The sequence below is a fragment of the Fundulus heteroclitus genome, chromosome 7, assembly GCF_011125445.2.
Source record: "Fundulus heteroclitus isolate FHET01 chromosome 7, MU-UCD_Fhet_4.1, whole genome shotgun sequence".
Classification (NCBI taxonomy): Eukaryota; Metazoa; Chordata; class Actinopteri; order Cyprinodontiformes; family Fundulidae; genus Fundulus; species Fundulus heteroclitus.
Genome location: NC_046367.1, coordinates 6930127 through 6951977, shown reverse-complemented (window position 1 = coordinate 6951977; position 21851 = coordinate 6930127). Strand labels below are relative to the sequence as shown.

General features: G+C 44.9%; 1 protein-coding gene across 1 annotated transcript; it reads left to right on the top strand.

Annotated features, from left to right (window-relative positions):
• Window positions 1-2184: 2184 nt before the first annotated feature.
• coq10b (coenzyme Q10B) lies at window positions 2185-16375 on the top strand. The gene is made up of 5 exons (XM_012859858.3): window positions 2185-2358; window positions 9402-9557; window positions 12312-12504; window positions 15852-15953; window positions 16045-16375. Exons 1-5 carry the CDS (start codon window positions 2261-2263, stop codon window positions 16210-16212), a joined length of 717 nt encoding a protein of 238 aa, XP_012715312.2. The 5' UTR covers window positions 2185-2260; the 3' UTR covers window positions 16213-16375.
• The last annotated feature ends 5476 nt before the right edge of the window (window positions 16376-21851 follow it).

The window sequence follows — 21851 nt, the reverse complement described above, 5'->3', positions numbered from 1 at the left end:
GCTTAACAGCATATCAGAAACACTGGGGAGTAAAAAAAAATGTTTATCAGGCCAGAGATTTACACTAAATAAATAACAGAAAAAACACTAAAAGCCTGAAATCACAAGTTAGTAAAAATATGTTGATGTGAAATGCTGCGGACAGATTACATGACTTCTGTTAAATGGTCTTCAGTCTGAAATCATAGAGAAGGTGAGTAGTTCATGATTTGATAGTGGATACTGTCAATCATCATAACCCTTGCTCTGGATCTGTATCTGCATGTTGCTGCTGGTCATTTTTACAATCATTCCTGTTCAGTCCCAGGGAAAATGCTTTTTGTCTCGTCAATGTAAGGGTTGTAAACATTTATTCTCAACATTTGGCCACACTATTTATAAGTGCAGATCACTAAAACTATAAATCAGCAAAGTGGGCATTATCTACACACTTGGCAGCAACTTAACTATTTATTAATGAGAGTTTTTCAAAATAATATTACTTGGGATACAATAAAAAGACAAGGCTTGCAGTATTCCTACACAAGACAATCGGAAGCACTTTACAGGAAATCAGATAAAATATATTAAAAATCACAAAAATTTAAGCTCCGCTTAAAAAGAGGTGTTAAAAAAGAGGGATCAAAGAGGGATCACAGAATAAAAATCTTTTAGCTACTAAACATTGGATACACATTTGATTCTGTATAGCTACTTTTTGAAATTTTTACTCCAAAATTAAACTGTCTTGGCAAGAACTGTTTAAATGGGGAAAATATGAATTTACAAGATCCCAAAGTCGTTATGGAGCGTGATCATTTGTTGATATACTACACTATACATTTCATTTGGCAGATAAGTTTTGTTGCCTGTTTTGTTGTTTTACACTTGATAAAATAGGTCTTTGGTTCATTAAATAAAGTTTTTTTTAATATAAAGAAGCAACACTATTAAGGACCCAAGGAGGGCAACCACACAGACACAACTGACTATCAGTCTTCTACGTTCAAAGATCTGGATAGCTCCATAAAATTTTCCTGCTGCTCAACTGAAGTATTCTACTCTTGGGAAGGTTCCATGTTTTCTTCATTTGTGGATGGATCATGGTTCTCACTGTGGTTCCATGGAATCTGAAAGCCTTACAAATGGTTTTGTATCCCACTCCAGAGGTATATTAACAACTTAAATAATTTTTTTTTTAGCAAGGTAGGATGACTTGCTTCTTGACACATTTTGGGCAACTTCAGTTTGTCAGGTAGGTGATAAATGGGGCTGGCAGTAATCACATCTAGGTGTAACCATATATATGTAGACGCCTCATTGGGCGCAGGTTTGTACGTCGACGTCACCACCATATTGTATGCGGCAGAGCAAGCATACAGTCATAACTAGAACAGATTGGATCAAAGCATATCCATGTATTAAATGGCCTAATCAAAGTCCAGACTAAGTTCCACATGAGATTCTGTGGGAAGGCTTGAAAGGTGTTGCCCAGAGGCCATCTCCATCCAATCCGCCTGAACTGCCTTTACAGAAGAATATTCAATATGTAAAGAGGGTAGAAACATCAGGGGCGATTTCTAGATGTTTCTGGAGCAGGATGGCGGCACCGAGCAATGGCAGCCATGTCACCAAAGTGTACAAGTATACTTCATGTTTACAGGTGTAGCGTCCCTCAGATTTAACTGCTATGAAAAAGAATCCAAGAAAGAAGATCCAAAAGTTTCCGGCAGAACTTCACTGACTCCCAGGGCGCGTGGAGAGCTTCAAACATCTCCAACAACACGTGAAGTAATGGGAAACAACTTTATTAGCAGGCCAACGAGTTTCTGCTTGCGGCTTTCATCAGGGTCAAACCGTTTGTGATTAAATAAAAAAAATGTATTCATAAAAAAGTTCAAATGAACCATTCACACATCGAAAGTCGGACCAATCAGCATTCAAGTGAGCAGACACGGTGGTGGGAGAAGTTTTTCAGGTTGGAAATGGGGCAAAACTGTTGCGTATGCGCGTGTTTAACCGAAAACAGCGAATCTGCGTGCGAAGACGCCGAAACCCGAGCCAGCATCTCGTGACTCTCGTGCGCGCGCATGAGCGCGTGCTCAAACGTCATTACTCTCCTCTGACGAGAAGTTCGAGTGACCAATAGAAATACCCGGCAGACACCGGTTGGCCAATAGCAAAGGGACGGGGAGGTGACGTCAACGTGGCTAGCATACCACCGTTGTATGCTTGTGAACTTGTCGCAGCAGGCGAAAGAAGAAACCGTCAAAGAAAGAAGATGGCGAGAGGCGGCCGCAGTTTACGGAGGGTAGCGGAGTACCTGAAGCAGTTACCGAGCACAGCGAGCCGGGAAATCCAGACCAGGAACAATGTCAGGTAAAGAACTAGCCACTTTACTGTCGACAGAACCCCGAGGTTGTTGGGGAGAAACACCCAAAGCCTCCAGCACACACAGACGGTAACCGGAGCCTCAGCGAAGTTATTCCGCTAATGTTAAAGAGAACAAAAAGCGCGGTTCCTACATAGCTGAATACGTTAGGAATTAGACAGTCACACCGTTTCTGACATTTAACGTTAACTGGCGTCATAACAACAAAAGAAGAAACTCGTTTTTTACGCGTTTAAACATCAGGGGCGTCGCTAGGAGTAAAGCCGATTTGGGCTGGGGTCTACAAATATGCCGATCAGTCACTAGGGATGTCGCTGTCGGCGACGTTTAGGCTGATGCTTCCCGTGTCTCACTGGCACGGATATGAACTCGTTGCTTTGTGCAGCGCATTTTACCACTCTTTCACTTTGCTGCTGTTAAAACCGAAACCAAAATCTGTCAGGGAGAAAAAAAAGCTGAAATATGTGTCCTTAAATGAGTTCATTTATTTTAGTCTATTAACACCCAAATGTTGACAAGGTCCAGATGTCATTTTAAGATCGATCTGATCTAGAATGCAGTGTTAGTAATAACCTGTAATAACCACAAAATATCCCTAACGTTAAAAACCTTACTTTCTTTTACCATAGGCAAAGTTTATAATGGTTTACCTTTAAGTATTTAGTAATATTAAGTGGTCTGATTTCAGTTTGTAGTGAAATCAACAAACAAACAAACAGTTATACTGTATGAACTAACAGCTGATAGGCTGGTCCACACTGATGTTTCCAGCTGATCCTATTTGTTGTTCCTATTTGAACAACTTAGAATCAAGCTGTACTGGGCTGTAAAGTGTGCACAGCACATGACATGGACTCGTTCCTGGTTTATAAACGTGTGTAACGACATACACTCCACAGAAGATTTCATGTTAAAACAGGTTAAACGACAACATTTGTTTAAAACATGTTGTTTTGGTTAACTACAGAAAATTTTGGTATTTTTGTTCAAATACCAAAATAGGGCTGGACAATATAGAAAAATAGCTTATTGATAAAATAGGAATCATATTGATTGATATAGATAATTATCAACAAATTCAAAACATATAATTTTAAGTGCTGCCCTGGCCATTTTATGCTGTTGCTTAGCAACCTATTTTTAGATACATAACACACAGACTGAATTAAACTCATCCCTTGATTCAAACATCTCTTTACCAAAACTGCAGGTTTTTAAAAAAAGAAAAAAGAACAAGTGGGCTCTCAACTCTTTGAAGGGGGCGGGGCTTGATGACGGAGCGTTTCCTGGGTCTATGTTGTGATTGGTTGGGAGGATGTAATGACTGAAATATTAACCCATAGACATTATATACATAGACGCCTCGTTGGGCGGGGTCTGCCGTCCGCCATGTTGAATGTGGCTAATCTGCTGTTAGACTCAGTCACTTAAACAGCATCAGAGGGACTTTAATCTCAGAATATACTTTATATTCGTAATATTTTTATTTTTATAATATTACGGGTTTATTTTTGCATCCCTTTGGCTTCATTCTCCTGACTTTTTATTCTCATAATTAATAAAAATAATTAAAAGAATCTGACCTGGCCGTATTACCCCAGGACTGAAATAGTTCTGCAAACTGTGACTATTCTGGAAATGTTCCCCCTTAATTCTCATAATATGACCTTTTTCTTATAGTATTACCACTTTTGTCTTTTTTTACTGTATTATCCTATGATTTTTCCTCATATTAGTAATTTTATCTCTTTAATAGTCCTCCAAAAAGTCTGTTCCTAATCTGTCTATACCAGATCTTAAAAGGTTCGCATGTGACACGGTTTTATGAAATAATGAAGACCACAATGTTTACATTTAACCAATTGAGTTTTATATTCATAACACATAATATAATATATATTTCTATCTAGCTATCTATCTAGCTATCGATATAGATATACGTAAAGTACGTAATGCACATCACAGGTTAAAACAAGGAAGCCACTAATGGCTAACAGCATCTCCCTGTGAAACAATAAAGAAAGATCCAGTGGAAAAAAATGCAAAAATATATGATTTCGAGAGGGAAAAGCCTGGAATGTTGCTGGGAATACAGTCTGAACGTTGGTGTTCACTGAAGCGGACGCTAAACCTGCTGAGGCTCAGACGTGACCGCAGAGTTGACTGTCGTGAGTAAATGTTCTGATAAGGTTGCTGTAGATCGGTGTATTTATTTAATAATTGTAGGTCTTCCATCACACCGAGCTGCCGTTTCATTGCAGAGGGTCAGGCTTGGTCCGGCATTATTTACAAGTGATTTATTAATTAAGCAAACCGGCATTATGATCGTTCACTAGATGTCATCATGTCTGTTTATATTTGATCATCGCGCCCGATGATGGGGATATGTTTATACACAAAAAGGTCTTTTTTTTAAGCATATAACGTGACTATATACCTTGTAAAGCATATTGACTGTTTCTATTTTGTAACCCTAGAAACATGACCCAATATAGCTAATTAATTATCAGTCATTTTTATGCTTATATTATAAGTGAATTTAGTGTTTGCTTTGTAAACTAGAGCGGCCCCCTTATTAGTTCCAAGACGTTTGGAAGTCAGTTCGTCTGAACTCCCTGTGTCTCGCAACCGGATGAAAGGGTATAATATTGCAAATGTCACAGAAACCATGAACGCTTAATCTACACAGATGCATGTAGATTACCATGAATATCAACCCTCCTGTGTGATTGCTGCTGTTCTTTGTGTCGATGGACCGCAGACAGCCGCGGCCACGGCTCCCAGGTACGGCTGGAAAGTAAAGAGCTGCGTTTAGAGTCAGTTACCGGAGCCCAGTCTATGCGGCTGGTCGGGAATTGAGTGCTTGTCCCAGTGGAGCGTTTCTCCTGTGGAACACCTGCATGAGTTCAGCGCTGTGGGGTCAGAACAAAGTGTCCGTTGTATCATGTTCCAGGTCCTGGTGAACTGGCTCCTGTTGAAGGTCAGCACCAGGAGCAGGACCACGCTGGCCGTCATGATGAACAAGCAGCTTTATAATCTTACGTCTTCTTATAAAGTTATGGAAGAGCTATGTGCACGGGTGTAAAGCTCTATAGGATGGAATTGCCACGGATTATGTTCCCACTTTTTAAAGCCCTGAGGACTGGAGGTCATGGTGGTTTCCAATTACAAGCGGTAGTTTTGTGGGTTTTGTATTCCTGTGATTTTTCTGGGGTTTAAGTCTTTTTTAGTTTCCCTTTTCCTCTGCATTCATTCTGTTTTCCTGGTTTTTGTATTTTATTTTTAGTAATTTGATAGTCTTTGTACACATTTCGGGCCGTGCAACAGTTGTCTGTTTTTTTTTTTTTAAATATTTACTTTGTTTCAGATCATACTGAACGTGCCGAGCGATGGGCTGGTGACCGGAGTCGGACCGTTGTCAGCCCGACCCGTGACCACCCTGTCCAAAGATTAAAAACAAAATACTGTCAGCTTAAATAAAAACTCGGTTAGGTGTTTTCTGTATCAGTGAGGTATGTTAAAAGAAAACGTCAGTGCCTGCGCTTAGATGTAAGAAGCCAATTTAAAAGGAAAGTCTTATTTGTAACAGAATTCGGTCAATGTTACCTGTGAGAGAGCGAGGGTGTCAGCAGATAACAGGAAGGTTAAGCGTATTACAGTTTGATCCCTTTGAGCTCTCATCCTCTATCTTTAAAAAACACACCCGCTTTGAAAAAGTTGTCCGCCTTTAGGAGACAGCAGCGGTAGGATAAAGATCTACCTACCTGAGTAACTGCATAGATGGGCCTGTTGTTGTCATGCTAGCCAGGCTAACTGCTTATATAAGACGCTAAAGACCATTTAAAACTCCTGTTCTCCATACAGCAGTGACTCTTTCTCCTGATGTCAATAATTCACCATGAGTCTCTGCAGGACGGTTTCTTGATGTTTTTTCTCACCATTCTGATAAAACCTTACACACACTTTTCTGTTTGCTGTCATTTTCTTCGGTTCAGGGACGCCTGTTTGTGGAATAATTCAAAGATTTAGTCTTTGGAAGTCTGGGTCTGAAATGGCCAGGCGGGCAGGAATCCCTCTGTGCGGGGCTCAGAAACACGTGGTGCCAGGGACAATGGGGAGGGGGAGGGGGGGGCACAAGTGGTCATGGGATCGACTGGCGGGCACGTCGAGCCAATAAAAGCAGCGGGCACATCCCTCAGCAGTGGCCAATCACAGCGGCCCCACAGGGCCACTGCTGGCAGGAGCTCGTTTAAGGTACAGGCTCACGGCCCCATTCAGGTTTTCAGGAGGGGTTTGGGTCATTTCCACTGGATCCCAGGGGCTCTGTTGGGATAACCGGTTGGTCACCTCTGAGTTTCCATCAAATTCTGTGCAGTTTAGATTGAGTTAATTGAATGTCTTGCATCTCCAGCCATGTAAGACTGCAGGAGGCACTGTTTTAAATCTAAACGGTGGCGGAATCAGAGCCGAATCCCCTTTCTTCTCCAGGCAGGACCACCCCCGTTCATGGCGGCCCGCGATCCAGCTGTAAGCAGTTTCTGAGAGGAGACTTCACAATTTAATACGGTGATTTGGGACGGGCCTTTTAATCCCAGTGCAGCTGATGGAGGTGACCGGGGCAGGTGGAGGGGCTGGCTCTACTGCGGGGGACCCTCAGCCTGCGCGTGCATCTAGAACATCTGCGAGACCGCAGCAGATCCATAGGGCCAGGTCCTGAACCTGTCTGCATTAGATTAGCCAGTGATTTAAATGGTTGTTAATCAGCCGTCCTTTATTCACCAAATCAGGCATTGATCAAAGCACAGTTGGTCTCAAACATTGTTATCATCTAATCCCAGAAGGACCCCGGCTAGACGGCTTTAAACAGATCACAACCTGTGATGGCTTTAAGCCATGATAGTGCCTTGCGTCATCACGTAGTGCAGTCTGGTTAATTATTAGTTGCCTTTCACTTCGGCACCACGCCGGGCCTTCAGCCAGATCGCCGGGGTCAGATTTATAACAGAACACCCTACAGCGGACACTTGGCATCTACGCTAAAACTTTCCATGTTTACCTTTCTCTTTCGTCACCACTGTTAGGCTGTAAGGGGGGAGCAAAGATCCCAAAATCAGGAATCAGGCCCAGGAAAGCGGCACGGAGGACCTGTGGATATGAGGCGGCCACTCTGCCGCGCACCGCTCCGTATTCAGTGCCTTTTTGTTTAGTTTTTTGAGCCAGGTCTGTTGGTAAAAACTTGGTAAAAGCAATTTTTTTTGGAACGAGCTGCAGTCGCTTCTCCTCTCTTGCATGCTCGTATTCCCGCTGAGGCATACCTATCACCCCGATGGTGAACTTCTGCCCTCAGAGAAAGCAGAGATTACTGTAAGTGGATGGAAATGTTAAGCTGCATAGTCATGCAGGTCTCATGAAGCTCATTGGAGCGCGTGTGCCCTTGGCCTTGGTGCGTTACAGCCATTTCTGCCTCCGACCGCCTCAACGTTAGACGCTTCAACGTGAACAAGACCAGAAACGGCTCCTGCAGAGTGACGCCTGCACCACTCTGAGGCTTTCACACCGTGATAACCTTGGGTGAATATACCGTTTCCTGACGTTGACACAGTACATGTGTAACGTGAAGCACAGGGTCAGAGAAGGCAGGTCCAGGATGGGGTTTAGTGTTCATTTACGCACCATTTTTTGGTAGTTTAAATCCCCTATTTCCCTTTGCTTTTCATTTAAGTCTAATTCTTTAATTTACTCAGAAATGCTTCTCCTCTATGGTCCAATTTCAGTCTTTAGTCTGGTTGCTGCCCCCTTCAGGCGGCCTGTAGTCTTGCAGGCCTGTTTGTGCAAGAATTTTGTTCTTTGCCTTGAATAAAAAACATTTTTTGGGACAAAAATAGCAACTCTTCCCTTATTCCTGCGTTGTCTTGCAGTTCTAATAATTTTGCATATGAGTTATTTTTGTGGTCAGTGAGAGCACAGCTGAGAGCATCTCCAGCCAGAAGTCAGGCCCACTTCAGTCAAAACTTCTCCAATAAGATTAAGTCTGTGTGAGCTAAAAAGTGTAGGTGGTTTTTTTACGTTTATTACACTTTTAATCAAAGATCTGTACCTGGTGCTGGAAGACTAATGCTTAACGTCTAACAAGCGCCTACTAAATGGAGTCTGATCATTTAAATAAAGTGGATTGCACAGGATGTCTAGTCATTGTTGCTTTTCTGTTTTAACCAAAAGCAGTCGCGTTTATAAGACGGAGATTTAATCGATGCGGCTGAGAACCCACGCAGCAGCGGCGTTATAGTTCAAATAGAAAATAAACACGCGCTCTGATGAGGGCGTCCTCCTTCTCCACAGGACTGTGTTTGTGTGCCGTTCTCTCCTTACGTGGAAGAACAAGCAGCCTGTAGATGCAGGACGCGTTCATGTGGAAACGCCAACAGTCCAGGTCAGCGGGACAGCTCTTCCTGCGATGCGTTCACTTCCTGACCCAGGTTTGTTTACGGAGACAGGCCGGCTTCATGAACGCATCCTCTGCAGCCGGAGGTCCACCTGATCTCGTATGACGGCCGCCTTTAACCCCCGGCACCGAGCGCTGAGCCTCCCGACGTCTCCATCGGGTGTTCAGTGCAGGTTTGTCCTCATGTGCGCTTCACTCTGTGGAGCGAAACGATTTAGCTTCCAGGTCAGGCAATGTTTGTCCACCTCATGGAGTCAAAGTCCAGCAGCACAGGCTAGTCTGTTAGATTATAGCACGGCTGCTCTGTCCCATGACAGACGACGAGGGGTAATGTAGAAGTGAGTCCAAACGGGCCCAAAAAGCCCCGCTCAGCAATCAGTGGTGCTTCTCTGTAAGCCGTGGTTGCGTAACGGTGGAATCTGTGCTGGAATGAAAGTTTGCTGTTTACTGCTTGTTTCTGCTGACAGGAATTGATTGAGCCGAGGTTGTGCTGGGGACAGAAGGTTTCCAGCCTGAAAGCGTCTGCATGGTGCTGTCCCTTATCTCCGGCTAACCCTCTGTCCTCTGTCCTCTGTGTTTGCTGACCAGATACCTGTCCTCGTGCGGGATCCTGATGATGCGCGTGCCGCCGCTGCTGGGGGCCGCCATGCCGGCCCGGGCCTCCGTCCTGCCGGCGCGCAGCTTCTTCAACCTCACCGACTCCTTTTCCAAGAGGAAGGAGTACTCAGAGAGACGCATCATCGGGTAGGTTAGCTGCTGGCTGCACATCTTGTGTCAGTCAGTCAGTCAGTCCTTTATATGGTTTAAGGTGATCAGCATGTGCCGATCACTTTAATCCTTGTCTTGAGTAGGGCTGTGTTAAAATATCCATTTTCCAATTCGGAATCGATTCTCATATCAATTCCTGATATGATTTTTTTTTTTTTTTTTTTTACGTATTTCCAGCTCCCACTCCACTCCATGAGGTGAATTTGTAGTCATATTTTTAGAATGCACCAGGTTAGTGTGCAAATAACAGCTGTAGCCATCTCTGGCGTCCTGTTTTCTAGCCTGGATCGCAGCGTTTTTGTGTTTTTGTGAAAACAGTTGCCTCAACATTCAGGGAGAGGCTTTGGTCTTTACAGCCGCCATTAGCTACCATTACGTTATTAATTAGCAGTTAACTATTAAAATAGTACTAGTATCAATATGTTGTGTAACTACACAGTCCTGTTAGTAGAGCTGGACAATTAATCGCATCTGCGATATAATTGCAATTTAAAAATAACCCAATTTCCAAATCACAGAGGTCTGTAGTTTTTGGCTATATAGCAATTAATAGACCTTTACGTGTCAGTAATATGTTTAAAGTTGGTCTGCAGCTGTGAGATAATGTAAATTTATTATTTCTTTTAGAGTTTATATAATTATATTTTTTTACCAGAAGCCTTCAGGAATCTCACCACAGCATCAAGTAGCGCTCAAATTGTTTAATACATAGACTTGTGTGTTGGTTGCACTTTATGTTCAACAAGGTTTGATGCCAAACTTATTCAAGTTATTCTCTTGAATAATAATATTCTGATTAATAAAAACAGAGACATTTCTTGTATTAAATAGGCAATAGACAAGAGAAAAGTCCAATTCAAATCACAATTATGGTTGAAATATATCGCAGTAAGGTTTTTGGTAAACTCCTACAGCCCTGCATGTAATTCAGGTGACAGTGAACAAAATGTTTTTAATACCAGCGATCCGGTTGAGATCGGATGGCATCGAAAAGAACCGATTCCAAATGTTGAGAATCGGAATTGAATCGATTCTTGAAATTTGAATGGATACCCAGCCCTAGTCTTGAGTACACTTCTTACTTATTCTTTCAAATTAGTTTAGAGCATCAGAAAGATCTGATGAACCTAATAGATTGGAGTGAGTAGAGTTAACTTCGGGAGGATTCTCAGAGAGCTTCCTTATGAAGCCCTTAAGCTGCTTCTGGGTTTCAGTCGCCGTTGATTCTAGGTCAAACTACTGCATCCTTCTCCAGACTCCACATCATCTTTTAAATAGAATAGAATAGAAAGCGTCGCTGAGCGTTCGGTTTCAGGAAGGAGGTGGAATCAGGAGGATTCAGCTGTGGTTGGTGCAGCGCATGCCTTTATTTGGTAGCTTGTTGCTCTTCTGTCAGGGAAAACAACTGGGTCATTAGGGGATGTGGAGCTCTGCTGGTTGCTGACAAAGGCACCGGGAGAAGTGGGGGTCGACTGCTCTGTGTGAGAGGGAGGAATGTAAAGAGGAAGCATCAGAATCACCTTTTACCTAGAAACGGCGCTGGCGAGTTTGTTTAAAGCGGGGTTCATTGAAATCCCAGCGAGTGTCCAGTCCTGAAGGCCTCTGCTGAAAACACACGCAGGGAAAGATTTCCACTCTCTGCTGCTTTCATTCTCGAGCAGATTCTACAGAGAAACCTGAAAAACAACATGTGCTCTCAGTAAACAGAAACTCTGCTGCCTCGCATTCATCCAGGAGCTCTTTGTGCTTTTTAATGAGCGCGGTTAACCTCGGCGTAAAACTGGGCTTACAAAGGGGCGGCAGCGTTTCTAAGGCCAGGCGTACACACTGCAAAAACGGAACTAGAAATAAGTAAAATGTTCTTAAAATCAGTGTATTTGTCCTTGATTTGAGCAGGTAAATAAGATTATTTGCCAATGGAATGAGATTTTTGCACTTAAAATAGGAACAATCATCTCCATCATCTTATTTCAAGTGCAGGATATCTAATTATCTTATTTTAGGGATCAAAATACTCATTCCATTGGCAGATGATCTTATTCACCTGCTCAAATCAGGGAAAAATACACTAACTTCAAGAACATTTTACTTATTTTTGGATCCGTTTTTGCAGTGCATCCCTTTGGGCTCAAAGCCTCTAGTTAGAGAATCCATTGTTGTCCTGATGCTGACACAGCGCCGCTTCCTCAGAGGAACATGAGGCAGCCGCTGATATGAGCCAAGTCAGCGGAGGTTTCACAAAGCAAACCTCCCTTTGTGTCTCAGACCAGTAAAATGAGCAATTGGCATCAAAACCGAGTTTTTATTGGGAGACGAGTTTGAGGATAAAGGGAGAGTTAGATGTTCACCTGGAGCTGGTATGGAAGTCTTTTGTCCTTTTGGCCTCCATCCTTCACGGGTCAACGTTTCATAACGAGTCCCGGCGATACCTCTGTACTCATGTCTGGGTGACGCACAGTGTTCCACACGGAGGCCGTAATCACTAAATCTGCAGGTATAAATAGACACAGAAGCTGACAGCTGGACCTCGTCTCTGTCGGACCCTCATTCTCCACGTCCCCGCTCTCTTTTAGAGCTTTCTCCCAGAATGTCAGCCCTCGTGTTCTCCTTGTCTGACCCGGCCCGGTTCTGCGACCCCCGCTCCTCTCTCACCTCCGCTGTCGTACGGTCGGGTTCGCCGCGCCGCCACCCGTCACCCAGGCCCTGACCCCCCCCCTCCCTGCTCCACAGGTACTCCATGCAGGAGATCTACGACGTGGTGGCCGAGGTGGAAAACTACCGCCACTTCGTTCCCTGGTGTAAGAAGTCCGACGTGGTGTTCCGGCGCTCCGGCTTCTGCAAGGCCAAGCTGACGGTGGGCTTCCCCCCCGTGGTGGAGAACTACACTTCCCTCATCACGACAGTACGACCTCACCTGGTCAAGGTAAGGCACTGATGGTGCTGGACAAACAGCCAGCCGGCGGCGCCTCGGAAAAGTATTCACACCCTTGAAGTCGTTCACGTGCTTTAGTGTGATTCAGATCAACACATCTGAAAAGTGTGGCTGGCACCTCTTTGCTTACCTGACTCCGCCAGATAGATTTGCTCCGCATATCCATCTGGAAACCTTCCGTTGAAGTAACTTTGGGAAGGGGCGAAAATACTGGTTAGCTGATTGGCCTATGTTGGTGATAGACGGGCCAAATGAACCAATCAGATTCGTCGTCGCTCGTAACAGAGCGACGACGAAAACACAACCACAAGCCAAGCTACTCTTGCTGCTGCAGGTAAAGGCTCGTTAGCTCAGCAAAGAAATACTCTGTAATTCCGAAAAAACTTGCTCGATAGCCGCGCTAACGCTAGTTTCATCGGCTGAAGCCGCCATGTTCTTTAGACTGAACTGACGCGCTTCCCGTTGCGTCACACCTCAACCCGCCTCAAAGCCAACGCTGATTGGACGTTCGTTTGGTGAACGGCTCCAAATTTTCTTTAACGGAGAGTAGCCAGACTGATCTGCGAGTGAAACCTTGAAAGCTCGCGAGATCAGGATGGTCTCACGAGGCTACCTCTTTGCTCTGGTGTCCCCAAATTGAATCCAGAGCAACCAGCCGTCAGCAGAAGTCAGTCAGTCAGTAAATAAAGTCATTTTAGGTCCGTCTGACTGCAGCGGCTGTTTCTGGGCTCAGAACAACGGGCCTCATGGAGACTTGCAGAACTATAAGGGGTATGAATACTTTTGCCTGTATTTCTGAGCATGTAAAGAAATGATTATAGATGATTTGAGAGGGTATTTGTTGTGGTTTAAATCGCACCTTTCCCACAATGTGAGGGGAAAAACCCACCAGATCCAAAGTTATCAAACCAGTGGGATAAAATCCACAAAGATGGCAGCGGCAGGGTGAGCTGTTGTCCGGTGGCAGGAATTCACCAGAAATTACTTAACGTTGTTAAGGCGTTCTGCTTAAAGGTGCCACGCCGTGCCAGAGGTCAGAGGTCATCCGGGTTTAAACTCTGCTGCAGTCTGACGCTGGCAGCAGCAGCTGGTTAGTTGTTACTCTCTGAGCAGGTGGGGCTGTGATGTGAGACCGTTGCCATGATGTGTGAACTTTAAACACAGACTTTTAGACTGTTTTAAACCTTTACAGACAGCTCTTCTATTTTCTTCCTCCCTCTGTGGAGTTCTTCACGTCTGTTCCTATGAAAACCCAAACCTTCCCACACAGGCACAGACTTGATTTCTCAGTCAGGATGACTCGCCGAGGGAAATGTAAGGGCAAACGTGCAGCTTCAGGAGCTTTCTCAGCTCAACTTCTGTTTTCCTTCTTGCTGCTGTGGAAAGATCCATCAGAACGAGTTTTTTTTTAAGGCGAGGCTTCAAATCTGGCACAGCTTGCTATTGGAGGGGAGAGCTGTGAGGAAGGTGAACATACCCCAGTGGTGTCTGCAGGCAAAGGGTTGGGACCAACTGCTATTTAAGTACCAAAGTCTGTTGAAGAAGTGGAAATGGAAAGAACTGAACTGCTTGTCATTCCTCAGAGCAGATCAGGTGGAAATTCACAGCTTGAAGCAGCCGTGTGACATTAGAAAGGTGCCGAGGACGCTTTAGTTACGGATAAGTAGCTCCGACCCGCTGGGTTTTCTGATTGTCCTTGATGAAGATGTTGCTCTGCCTGCTCTGTCGTCCTACAGCAACCACTTGAAGGGATCTGTTCCATCCTGTCTGCGGAGAAAGCTCAGGAGCAAAAAGGAATGTTCTCAATGCAGAGCTATAGGAGCTGTAGCTACAAATCTGCTCATGATCGTTCTCTGAAATAGGCGCATTATTAGCCGTGGCAAAACTCTCCACACTGGAGGTTCATTTATTGGTTTAGGTTGTTTTGTTTTGTTTTTTTTTGCGAGGAGACAGTTGCTGCCCACCTGTCACAGATAATAACAAAGCTGATGGTTAACGTTTGTTGATCATTTCTACTGCAGTCTGTCCTGACCAATAAAAACGTGTGCAGCTTCATAGTGACATTTTCACCAAACCTTGGCTTGGTTCATTTTAATAGCTGCATGCTAATAATGTTCAGATCAGTGATTCCAGACAGAGTAGTAGATCAGCTCGATTAGTTTTCCCTTGATCGGCAGGTCAGATACTGAAACATCTCATCCTTTTTTTGTAAATAAATACTAATCAGTTTTTCCTCAGATGGGAAATTTGTCTCTGCGTTTAACGCCTCTTTTAGGGAGCTGTGTGCGGCAAACCTGAGTGGCACACGAGAAGCAATCTGTGGTCCAGAGTTTTGAACCAGCGACCTTAATGGCCTCTCTATCCACTAACCACCACTCCCTCCTATCAATTATATCAATTAAAGAAGTTTTGTGGTGAAAAAAAATCTGGAAATAATCAGGAACATGTATTTTGATGCATAAAGGGAGAGAATGTTCTAGAATATTCCATTGCTACTAATCTGGTCCATTTATGTACACTTTAGATTCTCTTCCTTTGAATAAAAAGAATCGTCACAATTATAATGACTGGTTCAGGACTCAACCAGGGAAGTGGAGCCTCCTACAGATTAATGGGTTTAAAATGACACTGAATTATCTCAGATCTGGAGGAACATGCGTGGTTAACTGGCCCAGCAGGCGGACCGTGTTCAGGGGAAGCTCTCCTGGGCTCGTCTCTGTACTGCGTGTCTCTGCCCACATCCCTGGTCAACACGTAACAGCCGCTAGCGCCACAAAATAAACTAGGTCAGAAGTGTCAAATTGAACGTGTGTTCATGAGGTTTAAACAAAGAAACTGAAGTTAGTTTGCAGGAATCGTGGCTCTCTAGATTGTGACCAAAGGACAGAGGCAGAGATCTGAACTAAAGCTGCTGGAATAAACACGAGGACAAAGGGAGCAAAATGATGTCACAAGGAGTCACAAGATGGATAAAAAGGCCCTGGAGCTGCCGTTGTAAACATCTAGAGAAAACGTCGGGACAGAAAGTGCCGTTCTAGCCTGGCTTCTACGGGCCTGGTGGATTTAGCTTTTACATTCAAGTGGCTTCTGTTCAGGGAGGGAAACAATCCATGTGACAAAAAGCTCTTAATTATCCGAGGCCAAGTTGTTCTTCTCAGCCTGACTGAACAGGAAGTTTCAGGGTGATTTATACGTGCATGAGTGTTCAGGTCAGAACTGAACGTCCACAACCAGCTGCTCCGAGCATCCACACGTCCCTGGATAGATGCCAGAGACCTTAGGTCAAAGGTCGGCAGAAGTTGACTTTGTTCCATCTGTGTGTGTCTGCTGCTCCTCAGGCGTCCTGTTCAGACGGGAAGCTCTTCAACCACCTGGAGACGGTTTGGCGCTTCAGCCCGGGCCTCCCCGGCTACCCTCGCACCTGCACCGTGGACTTTGCTGTGAGTAGGCGTGGCGCCGGGCCGCGGAGACGCTGCGTGACGCCGCAGTTTGCTGCAGGCGCTAACTCTAACTCTAACTCCTCTCCCTCAGATCTCCTTCGAGTTCCGCTCCCTCCTCCACTCGCAGCTCGCCAACGTCTTCTTCGACGAGGTGGTGAAGCAGATGGTGTCGGCGTTCGAGCGCCGGGCCTCCACCATCCACGGCGCCGAGACGCCCATCCCTCGTGAGCTGATGTTCCACGAGGTCCACCACACGTAGCGCCAGCCGCGCCCGGCTCCACAAACGCAGTCCCCACAAGCAGACGCCATGCCAAAGAGACAGAGGCCAGTCCCTGCGCTCCGAGTGAAAACTGCAGTGCCTTTCCTACAACAGTGAGCCCAATCGTCCCGTCTCAGTGTTTCCAGCCCACCTGCATCCGCCGGCTGATTGTCCCCCTCGGCGCCGAGCTCCGAGTCAGGCCTGGGCGCGCAGCCCCGCCTCTGCTGCGGCGACGTCAGCCAGCTCCACCGCCGGAAAACACGAGACGGAGCATTGCTGACCAACAGTGTGCACGCTTGAAATAGTTAGAATATTTGCACAAAGATACTGACATCTATTTAAACTATATGCCGTCACATCTGACAAAGCACATCACAGAATCCAGCTGGAACCGCGGGGCAACATTTTAGCCGTAGCATTTCCTAAAACTTCCCACTGACGGTCAGCCGTCGCTCAACCCTTTTCTACATGAAGTGACCTTTCTAGGGGGTTCAGGTGAACATTTACCGGTTCCAGCTGGTCAAATGGGAGGATTTGTTGCTTGTCTTTGTCAAATCTGATTGTAAAAGTGTCCGACTGAATCCGCTCGTTGGAAGAAGTTGCACTGAGGGAAGCTTGCAGGGCATTAGGATAGACTTGATACATTTGTTTTAGGGAAGTTGTAGCAGTTTTTATTTAGCTCAGCATTTTCTAACCTCTGACTTTATTTATATCTGAACACAAAGGCAAGGAGAAGCGTTAAAACATAACAAAGCTAAATCTAAGAGATATAACGTGAAATGATAAATGTAAATCCTAATATAGTAAGCTAGCATAATTTAGAAGCTATGTAGAAGAAGGATCTCTCCTTACAGGAGACATGACAGTTGGTACTGATGCTCGGAAAGGTCGGTGAGAGGAGCAGAATCTGTCCAACGATCTGCACGCAGCTGAAAGGGAGCGGCCGTCAGCAGGGTCCAGGTGGCGTTCGGGCGCAGCAGAAACCCGGACGCTGCCCTGGGACCACAAAAACGAAGCTTTGCTTCCTCAGTCTGATGCAAGTCAGGCCGACAGGTCACAGAACGTTCTCCGATTACGAGCTAGAAGTTGGAACGTGACGGCAGAACGATGTACTGTACGCGCAGATCCATACACGCCATTTAGACGGTGCTCAACGGTTATCCCGCTTTACGTCCCCCGTCTGCTGTTCCCCCACCGTCCTCTCGTCTTTGTTGGTGTGGATAGAGAAACTTGTAGAATGTCATTAGCAAGTAAAGTGCAGCCAGGCAGGCAGGTTGGCCTATGTGTTGAATCAACAGCATCCACGCACCAATCAGAGAGGCCCTTTCATCCAGCGTACCAAGGTAGACAGCAGTGTTGTAGAACTCGAGTCTGAGTCATTAGCTGAATTTAGAGACTCGTGACTTGACTTGGACTTGAGCACTGATGACTCGAACTTGGGCTCGGACTCCTACATTTAGATCATTCTGACTCGGAAATTGAGAAAAAGACTCGACTTTTTTTTATATCATTAGGCTATAATTTTAATATGTCAGAATATTATTTGGTGTATGATTTTAATATCTAAATTATTAGTGCAATGGAATGTTACTGCTTCATGTCATACATCACATAGCGGGCGCCATTAGGATGTGCCTATGAGCTGCGACACCACAGCTATGTTGATTTTTTTTTTTTTTAGTTTAAAAACATGTAGGCTATGCTTACTTTAGTGCGGAACTTGGATTCGACTTGATCAATAGTGACTCGACTCGGACTCGACGCTGATTTTTTTTAATGACTTGGACTTGACTCAGACTTGAACACTGGAGACTCCAACCTGGACTCGGACTCGAGGCATAGTGACTTGACTACAACACTGGTAGACAGTATGAACCTCTGCCCACTGCAGATAGTTGCCGCCGTTGAACTGAATCTCAAGTTATCCCTGAAAAAGGGCAAGAGATGTGTCTCTGCACCGATATGCTTCCATTGATGTCGCCTGTAAAAGGTCCGACTCTGGGCGAAGCGTCCGTGATTGCTTCATGTGTAAGACAATGAAGTCAGGAGACGGCTGTCGTATCATCAGCCAGACGCACGTCAGCGTTAGTGGGACAGCTTGTGTGATGCTGCCTTCAAGACATTAAAAGGGATGAAATTATGTGAGGAAGGAAGGGAGGGGAGGCAATGTCTGCTCAGCAGGTGTGAGAGAAATAACAGACCGGAACTGCTCTGACTGGCAGCACGCATCCAGTGATGAAAAGGTCAAAGGTCGGGGCCATGGTAACGATCTAAAAGTGGGTTAGAGAGGTAACCCGTTCCGTTTGGCAGGTTGACACATGGATGGGCCAATCGCTGCGACAGGCGGTCATGTTTACGTTTCCATGACGAGCGGGCGGCGTCACAGTCTGGACTGCCCCCCCCCCCCCTCTGTGCCTCCAGGCCTGCTGGCAGCGTATTTATCTCCACTTGTAAAGGAACGTCATTCTCATTATAATCTATTTATTTTTTTTGTAGTTTTAAGTAGAAGCGTTCACCTCTTTTATCTGTAGCTGATAGTTAACGTTATCCAGCACCACGCAAGCGTTTCAGCATCGAAGGCTCGTTTTTACACACCAACGTTACCATCCCGTCTTCATCGTTGGGTGACGTTTTTTATTTTTTTTCTCCCCTCCATCTCTTCATTCAGTTCCATTGTGTCGGATTTTAAACGTCAACTCAAGCAGCTCCAGGCGTTAGGGTGTAAATATTAGTTTTAACATCACATCTCGGAGAGCTGCGCCCTGCTGTTACAGAGGATGGAGGCTGTTGTGTGTGTGTCAGGTGTTTTTTTTTTTTTCTTTTTCTGGTGTGTGGAAAGACGTTTGTGTGAAAACCATGTACGTGTTAAAAGAGTTCAGACGATGTACCAACTGCATGATGTATAAAGTATTTTTTCTAAAAAAGATTTGCTGTGGTTTCTTCTTCTCAAACCCAAGTCTGAGTAAAAGCTTCCTGGGATAAAAATGCCTTCAGATGCTTTTTAAGAGTATCCACTGGGTCCAAACTCTAAAGATAAAGTCTTGTTTGGAGACACCGGCCTCCTCAAGTCTTGAAAGGACCGTCATGGTTCTGATTGCGCAAGAGGGCCCATGTGGCTGAATCAAATGGGCATCATAAGGAAAACCACATTGGGACTAAAATGTAGAAAATGACTCTGCAACTCATTGGAGGAATTTTAAAACAGGTTTTGTATCTTCTGATAGTTTGATGTGTGGCAGCAGAGTTCTGGACTACATGAAGACATTATTGCTAAAGTCTGAAGGCAGAATTGTCCAAATCTGAGGTTCATCTGCTGAGGCCGGCGACCAGAGTTCACAAGTTTTTCTTAGTGTTTATTCGGGGAAACGAGTTCATCAAAAGTTGTGGTGCTACTGCAGTCATTAAAGTTTCAGTTTTGTCCGATAAATGCTACTCTGGTAGCAATACAGCTAAATAGATACAGCAAACAGGAAGTAAGGAAACACCACTCTGCTGTTAAAAGTATGGATCCCAAAACTGAACCTTGGGGAACTCCGCAGATTTGACCTGATTTGCAAAGAACACTGAAGCTCCTAGCAGATGTGGACGAAGAAAACTAATCCAGGACACGTTCGCACAGTCAAACCGGGTCCCTCAGTGTGTTTCTCAGGATATTGTGGTTAACTATGAATAGGTTGAATAGATAAGCCTAATACTGTATTCTGCAGAATCTCCTGACACCATCATTTGGTTGGTTATCTCATGTTAAACACAAAGTGGCGATGCAGATAACAGACTTGCGGTTCTTTTATCAAAGCTGTAACCCTGGGAAACATTAGGTCCAAACGTTTAAAAAAAAAAAAGGCCAGTCTTGCAGATCCATGCACACTCTTGCCTTAAGCTTCAATGCATTTCACAAGAAAACCCTACATGAAGTAGTGCATAAACTTACGTGAAGTAGCTGAAAAATAATGCGTGGTCGTTTCATCATTTTTCTAAAGAGGTTCCCCTGAAATGTGTGCCAGCCATTTGTATTCAGGCCCCTTGAGTCCAACTGTGTCGGAGCAGCTATCGCTAAAAGTTGGGCTCCAGGTCTTTGCACATGCTCAGTCAGGTTGGACGGAGAGCTTCGACTCTGTGGCACAACCTCTCAATTGCATTTAGGCTCAGACTTTGACATTCTATCAAATGAAGATGCTTCGATCTACACCAGGCATCTGAAACTCCAGCCTCCAACATGGAGAGCCTGAGCCTGCAACCTTATGTGTCTACTTCAACACATCTGAGGGAAATAATCCAGTCATTAGGGAGTCCTGAGAACCTGACTGCATACTGAGGAGGTAATTCAATCATTTGGTCATCAAGTGTTGGATCAGGGACAGTTGAAGACCCCTGATCAGCCCCATTTTAATGCAACTCTGGCTGTATGTTTAGTGTCGTGCTGCTGGAAGCATAACCTCCACCTCAGCCTCCACTATGTCTTCTTCCCGGACTGGCCTGGATTTAGCTCCATCCACCTTTCCTGCCCCCGCTGTGAAACACGGTGGGGGAGGCATCCAGGATGATGTGCAGTGTTTAGCACGGAGGCCAGAACGTTGCATTTTGGTCTCGTCTGAAAAGAACCCCATTCACACATGAACGTCCCTACTTGTGGCAAACCAACAGGACCTCTGATGATCCTCTATCAACAACAGCTTATCTCCTGCCACTCTCATACACGTCACATTCAATCACAACTAGCTTCTTGAATCCCTGCATCTCCTCCAGCGTTACCTGGGACCTTTTGGGCAGTCTTTGCACTCTTAATTTGATAAAACACAGTGAACCCAGATCATCACTGAGGAAGCCATTCTCTGGAGCCCAAACAACACCGGTTCTGTGCCTTTCTAGGCTTGCACCAGGCTATGCAATTTACAATTAAAATGAAAAAACAAAAAAAGCTTTAATCAGGAAAAAAAAAGGACATTGGACAGGGCAACAGTCCAATCCATATTTTCTTTAGACAACATGAGATGCTCCTGATGGTTCAGCAGTAGCTTGACACAGAGCGCTACAGCTGTAACCAGAGTTCTGGGCATGGTTGTATGGGGTCTAGATCTCCGTCTCCAGCTGCGGTCCACACCTTACAGACCTCTCCCAAAGTTGACAAACATCTCAAGGCTTCAGCCATCACTGCTGCTTATCCAACGTTTTCTGGGCTTATCTTCCATTAATGTGCTCGGACACGTCTCTCTGAACCAGCCTCTTCTGAAGTGACCTGTTGTGGATAACTGTCAAGTCAGCAGTTCTTCCCATGGTTCAAAGTTATTTTTGTATGATCTGAAGTAAACTGATTTCTTGTGATAACTCACTTTTTTATTATTTTTGCTGGGATCTGTTCGCTTGTAACAGTGAATTTATTTAAATGAACCCATAAAGGAAGCACTAAAATCAAACTGGATATATAGACAATTTATTAGATACAACAAAATGATGTGGACCTAACAGAGGTGAGCTGATGACAACTTTCTGGAACACAGACGCCACCTAGTGGCTGCTTCCTGCACATCAGAACAGGAGCAAATAGTTTCACCTTCACACCTCTGGACTCCTCTTTAGACAGGCCTCCATCCTCATGTCGGGCCTTTTTAGGCACGCAGAGTCAAGACGTAACAAAACGG